This window comes from Microtus ochrogaster, linkage group LG4 (genome assembly GCF_000317375.1).
Source record: "Microtus ochrogaster isolate Prairie Vole_2 linkage group LG4, MicOch1.0, whole genome shotgun sequence".
In the NCBI taxonomy this organism is placed as follows: domain Eukaryota; kingdom Metazoa; phylum Chordata; class Mammalia; order Rodentia; family Cricetidae; genus Microtus; species Microtus ochrogaster.
Window position 1 is genome coordinate 2590560 of NC_022030.1, and position 7170 is coordinate 2597729.

Below are 7170 nucleotides of genomic sequence, written 5' to 3' on the forward strand. Positions count from 1 at the left end.
AAATCTAAGAACACAGAGTTAGGTACAACTGCAGCATTATTAAATCTAAGAACACAGAGTTAGGTACAACTGCAGCATTATTAAATCTAAGAACAAAGAGATCAGACATTTCCTTTCTTTGATAAAAAAAAAAATCTCCCTTTTCGGTGCTAATTTTACAATGAGAAGCAGCTGACCTCTTTACACATTTGATGAAAGAGAGCTTATAGGCTAGATGAAAACCCTCTTAGACAAACAGCATGTCAGTAACTACATTTTTTTTTTTTTTTTTTTTTTTTACTAGGACACACCTGCAAGGTCAGCATTTAGGAGGGAGAGGCAGGAGGATCAGGAATTTAAACTTTGCCTTGGCTACAAAATGAATTCAAGGTCAGCTTACACTACATAAGACCCTGTGTCACCTCCATCAAATTACAGATTTCCACCTGAAATACATTTTCATTTAAATCAAAATTAAAATGACACTTTAACTGTGACTTGAAGCATATTTAAATCCAATTTCTATTAAAAACTCAGATTCCACTACTGTGCTAGAACTATAGTATCTTAGAAATAGAATTTTAATTTTATGGCAAATAAGAAAAAAAGGTGAAGGATTAAGTCCCCCACTTCAAAGCCCAGGAGTACTAACTCCACGGAAGGGCGGTCTGCAGTACTCACCACAGATGGAGCTGGTTCTGGTTGGTTTGGGCAACCGCAGCCAGTGTGTGAAGATGGCTCAGGAGCTGAACTCTGTAATGTGGCTGGATGTGGTGCATGCGGTAGCTGAACATCTCCAGAAGTGTGTGCAGAATGCCCCAGGCATGGGACTTGAAGACAGTAGGTAAGAGTTGACCTAGAAGAACAAGAATTCCAGGCACCAGTTAACTAAAAGGGACATACCTGAATATATCTAAAGAATGTCACACTCAGGCTATATGCAAAAATATGACTACAAAAACATATATACACAAGTAATACATAGTTCTACTTGAAGGGGTAAAAAATTCAGAGCCTAAATACAAATCAGCAGCTATAAAATTCTCCATTTCACTGGTTCCCCTAGATTGATTTCTCTCCACCCACCGGGTCCCACTCACTAGCTCCTGCAGCCACTTATGAAATAACCATTCTGAGGCTTAATATTAATGACATACTCTTTGACTTACTAGCTCAGGTTTCTTATTAACTAACTTCACATCTTAAATGAACCTATTTCTATTTTATATTTTAACACACGGCTTGTGGTTTGCTATCTCTTGCTCCTTGGGCAGCCACATGGCTTCTGCCTGACTCTGCCACCTTTGTCCCTGCATTTAGTTTAGTTTTCCCGCTTTCCCTGCGATAGGCCAAAGCAGCTTCTTTATTAACCAATGGTAACAAAATATATTCATAGCATACAGAGGGGAATCCCACATCACACATTAACTTTATCTTTCCTTTCCAGAGTTTGACAAGTCAGCCTCAAGTTAATATGGAAAAATAAAATGAAAGCAACCACACACAAAAAAACAAAACCAACTAACCAAACAAAAACATTAAAGTCTATCAAATTTCTAACTTGCCTCACTTCTCAGTTATCTTTTACAATATTTTTATAGAGTTAAGGTTTCCAACCTTTTGAGTGTGAGATTCATTCCTCTCTCTTTTTATAGTGCTGGCAATTAAACCCAAGGGAGCTCCACGACCTAGGCTGGCAATGAACTCTTACACTCATGTAATTTTCCTGCTCACCCTCCTCACCTGAGATTACAAGTGTACACCACTGCAACTATCACAACAAAAATAGTCACTGTTTTTTCTTTTTGAGACAGTTTCTCTGTGTACCTCTGGCTGTTCTAGAACTCACTATGTAGACCAGGCTGACCTTGAACCCAGAAATTAGCCTCTGCCTACCAAGGGCTAGAATTAAAGGTGTGTGCATCACAACTACTAAGCCCGATTTAATTTTTAATTAAAAAAGAAAGGCCAGGCATGGTGGCACTCACCTGCAATTCCCACACTTGGGAGGTAGAGGCAAGAATCAAGAGCCAGAGCCAGGCTCACCTACATAAAAGTGAGAGGCTAGCCTCAACTGTACTATGTACGAGACACTGTCTCAAAAAGGCCAAAAACTAGACCAAAACAAAAAAGGTAACATCTTTCCTTGTTCATTCTTTCTTCCATCCAAAGAAAATTGGATTCACTTCTGAGGAAAGAGTTAGTACGGTTAGAATCCAAACTTCTGGGGACGAACCACAAAAATGTGCAGTTAGAAAGCACCTATCATTCACAACTGCTCATACTAACACTGTCTTCCGTCCCTACCGCCAGACTTGGCACTCATCTCACTCACTCAGCACCGCGCTTCTGCGATTCATTTACATGGCAGAGGCCCCTGTCCCTCAGGGCATCTAAGCACCTAGAGCATCACCGTTTTCCTGCCATGCTACTTCCAAACAAGTTTCCATCCCGACAGACATACAGGAGCTGGCCGGCTGGCCCTCATCATCCGCCACAGAGCCTCTCTGGTTCGCTAGCTTTACTTCCTGTCCCCTGCCTCAGCAGGCTGGCCTCACGTCAATGAGCTGCTCACTGCTGTATCCTCAGCACTTGGAAGAGTACTCCTTGAATTAATGAATGTTTATTAATTGATTAATGAATAATCATTAGAAACAACAGTGAAGTTTGTCTTACTGATAAATCCTTTGATGCCCAATGACTCTATTTCCATGTAGACCAGTAAACGACTGTAAGTTTCCACCAGAGCTGGAGCTAATGCGACACTGGATTTTGCATGAGCAAGTTTTATCACTCTAGTTGCAATGCTGTGTATAAGGCTGAGGAGAAAAAAGAGCAAAATGAAAAATCGTGTCTATAAAAACACAGGAGATATTCTACTAAGCAGCAACTTAAAAGTAAACTTATCAACTTATAAATCTGAAGTGAAATGGTTCCAATGGACTCAGCTCATTGGATATGTTTAAGCTGTAGGACACTCGGTAATGATGGCCTCAACTCCATGGTAGTAATGTAATGGTGGAAATGAATGGTGGCTTCTAGGATGCTGCAGGGCCGGGGGTGCAGCGGTTCCAATACACACAGGGACCCTTCTGCTCAGTGAAGAGCAGCCTCCCTGAACAAGACATAAGAGCACGCTTGAGTGCTGCTAGCCGGTTTCTCCTCTCAAATAGGTAACTAGATGTCGTGAGGAATAAGAAAACCTTAATCCCAAAATGACTTAATAAATTATTGCTAAGATCCAAGTGCTTGGTTCGGACAGGGCTTTGCTCAAATTTGTCACATATGCAAGTAAAGTAACATATGGTCTAAAATGTTTATCATTTGAGAGAAAAAAGCATGGCTTTTGTAGAGCTGACATGCAGACATGTTTCTTTGGACTATATATAGTGTTGTCTTAGGTTTGCACCAATATTTAAAAATTGAGAGAACAGAAATTTCTGGATTGCTTAGTTCTTCTCAAAAAAAAAAAAAAAAGAAAAGAAAAAAAGAAAGAAAAAAACATTTTGAAACATTAGGCAGTGTTCTAGTACCCATGCTAGCTAAACTGTCAGCGCTAATGAAACCCCTCAGCTGTCTTGCTTGCCTCCACATGCACTAAAACCTGCTTCTCACCATGCTGTGTCAGGCTTCACTACAGTCCTAGACTGGCGGCTCTGGGCACTTGAGTTCTAGTGCCAACAGAACTTTGTTTGTTTCTAGGAAAGAAACACAGCTCTCAAAGTGTCCCTGTGTATAATAACTCAGTAAGGTAAAAGCTTAACATTTTAAATTCCAGGACTCAGCAAGTGTCCTTTCAGAAAACTGTTATATTAAAAAAAAAAAGTAAGAAAAACCGAAAGTAAATGTACCTACAGATGGTACAATGACTGTTATGAAAGCGATCTCCATCAACTTTTCCTTGATATGAAGATACTACCAAAACCTCAATGTCCAGCAACATAGAGTGGCTACTTACAACCTCCTAAGAAATTTGGATGTAGTAATCCAAGTGTTTTGGGGAAGAATCACGTGAAAAGGTGTTTATTATAGGAAAAAAAAAACAAGATAAAAGCACATTTTTGAGAAAACACATATAATAAATTCACAAATGTATTTATTGAAAAAAAGATGGAAAAAAGTTTTCCATGCTCATCTATTAGGAAAAGGATAGGGTCATTTACTTCATGCTCCTCCGTATAGTCTATAATTTCTGTAGTTAACAGCATTCATTTTGTGAAGAAATGATTTCTTAAATGCATTGGCCATTCACATATATGTACGCATATACACTTATAAGTATATATAAGTATATATAAAAAAAAGTTAATACCAACCAGATTTTTATCAATTCCCAGATATGGGACCAAATAAATAAAATGGACACACCTCATCTTGGCATGAACTGTCAGAGAGTCCAGGAGATTCATTGGTAAGGGGGTTATAGATGCGGAAGCCAAGCAGCTTGTTCCTGGGAGAGGTACTCTCATAATTCCATTTCCATAGATAGTTTCTACTAGTGCTCCCATGGGTAGTGTAAAACACTCGGAATTTGTGGAATACGCATTACACAACAGGGCAATCTTATAGTCATTCATCTGTAAACTTTTATTTCTCAGACTCTGCTGAAGGAACCTAAAATATCACATTTATTGAATAAAAAAAACACAAATAACATCCATGAAGCTAACTTGCATGTTAAAAATTTCAATCATAAAAAAAAATTTCAATCATTTGCAGTTACTAATATTGTCTTTATTCTTACAGATACTACAGTTTCTGGTGTGATACAGAGTGATTTTGCATATTGAAGACTGGATAATATTGAAGATTAAACTTCATCCTAATTTAACAATTAATTTGTCAAGACATTGTGCATAATGAACAATATTAGGCTAAGTTTCAGAGAATAAAAAAATAACTCACAAATTAATGAAAAATATATCTATTCTATTTTCTTATCTGCTCAAATATAACAAGTACCTTTATTTACTATTGGCTTTTTATAAAATAGAAGCCAGATGGACCATGGATCTGAGCATGGTACAGGTTCCTATGCAGAGATCTGGCAGTTCTGGAAAGGAGAAAGTTCAGCCATCCCTAACATCCCTTGACTGAAGCTCAATTCTACCTAAGCAGGGCATTTCCTCTGAGTCATCATGGCTTTGGAACACACATGAGGGAACACGGCAGCCATATCGGGCCACTCACCTTGCCCATCCCAGGGAGAAAGATGCCTAAATCAGATCATGCTCAAATCACGAGCCCTTGGGAAATCATGAAATATTTTCATGTTGATAAAAGAAATATTAAGTTACTATTTTAAAGTGTAAAAACAAAAGTCAGTCTTGAAGATCAGAAAAATACCTAGTAACATAATCAGACTCAATCAGGTTGTTTTCTGATGCTGCCTCAGCCAATTTCCGCCTTCTGGGTGGTATGGGGCGATATCAACACCACAGGAATAGTAAAGTCAATGATGGTCTACAAGCCATTGTTAATGAACACTGCAATCAATCTGGTCTGCAAGCCACTACTAACGAAATAAAGCTCCAAGTAAGAAACAACTTACTCATGGTGAAGCTTCAGGGAATGTGGAATTGGGATCTGGAGCTTGGAATTGTCATTTTGAGCTTTTCTATTAAGATGAATCCAAATACACGTCATTGCAAAGGCATGCGTTGACTGGGGCTTGTTAATATCAGGAACTGGAATACACTGGAAAATAGTAATTAGTTTCCAGATAAATGAGAACCAAATAGTCACATGTATACAAATCCTTCACAGAGTAATTCTTCAAAGTTCCTATCTTAGTTTGGCCCCAATAGCTCTTTGACTATTTATCATTACAATGAAACCTTACAAGTGTAACATTTTTGAAAAAATGATCGAGTTGGTATGTTTCTACTTATCAACAAAAAATAAAAGATGCTTAGCCAAGCTTTCCCTATCACAGAACTATTGAACAAAAGTCATTTAATTTTGAAAAATTAAACAAATCCCCAAATTGTAACAAGTTGAGATAATATATAAAAAAATAAAATTTCACAAATGTTTACAGTGATCCAATCCTTATTTTGCTAAATGCACATAAACTGGTTAGGTTTAATAACTCTGGTGAGTAATCAGTAAAACTTACTTCCTTTTCTGGATACAGTAGATCAAAGAGCTTCATGACAGGAAGAAAATCAGCAAGTGCATTTTTCTGGATACTTCCAGAAATGAACTGGAGCAAAACCCACATCAGATGATCTCTGCCTTTGATCAGTCCTCGCCCTGCTAACTGTAAAAAAAGTTAAAGTGCAAATGCAGACACAGCCACTGAAGATGCGGAGGTAGAGCCCTGTGGCTTGTTCTTAACAGAGCACCTTGATGCCGCAATCTAGACCTAGTCTATGACCCCGACAGCACACATACTCTAAAGGCCCTGACACCAGTGCAGTGCTTAGAAGGCAGGGCTAGTGGATGGAGGTTATGTCTGGGGAGCACACCGTTGAAGGAGCTATCTGGACGGACAAAATGCCTGTAGGGAACTCTGGGATACTGTCCTGATTAATGACTGATACGGGATGTCCTAGCCTACGAGGGGCAGCATGCTGGGCAAATGGTCTTCATTTGTGTAAGAAAACAGGTTGAAAAACCATGAGAAGCAAACCTGTAATTGCACACATCCATGACCTTAGCAACAGTTTCTAGGTCCAGTTTCCTGATTACAGTCCCTTCGTGGCAGACTATAAACTGTAAGTTGAAATAAACCCTTTCCTTTCCAAGTGGGTTTTGGCCATGGTGTTTTATCATGGCAACAGGCACCTAACCTAACTAGGACACAAGGCACAACTACTATAATAAAGTTGCTCATATGTATATATATGTACACACACATAAACATACATACATATATATTTGTGTGTGCATATACATTCCCCTCTATTGTAGGACTCCTTGGTGGTACTACACTCTTTTCATTTTGTGTCATGTCGTCCTGGCATTTTGACTATGTAGAATGAATGACAAATCAGTTTTTATAGTTAGAAAGAAACCATTAGAGTTCCAAAAGGAAACCAGGCAAGCCTTTTATCCCAGCACTTGGGAGTCAGAGGCAGGTGGATTTCTTTGAGTTTCAGGCCAATCTGGTCTACATAGTGAGTTCCAGACCAGTCAGGCAACATGTGAGACGAGAGAGAGAGAGAGAGAGAGAGAGAGAGACAGAGA

General features: G+C 38.8%; 1 protein-coding gene across 3 annotated transcripts in view; it reads right to left on the minus strand.

Moving 5' to 3' along the window:
- The window catches only part of Med23 (mediator complex subunit 23), a 44747-nt gene that overhangs the window by 18490 nt on the left and 19087 nt on the right, over positions 1-7170 (minus strand). For all 3 annotated transcript variants that reach the window (XR_003378178.1, XM_005360911.2, XM_005360910.2), the window contains 5 exons: positions 6098-6241; positions 5531-5676; positions 4348-4593; positions 2656-2798; positions 661-835 (listed from right to left, as the gene is read on the minus strand). Coding sequence is in view for 2 of the 3 variants with exons in the window: in XM_005360911.2 (XP_005360968.1) it covers positions 661-835; positions 2656-2798; positions 4348-4593; positions 5531-5676; positions 6098-6241 (854 nt within the window). In the remaining variant the exon portion in view is untranslated. The remainder of the gene's footprint in view (positions 1-660; positions 836-2655; positions 2799-4347; positions 4594-5530; positions 5677-6097; positions 6242-7170) is intronic.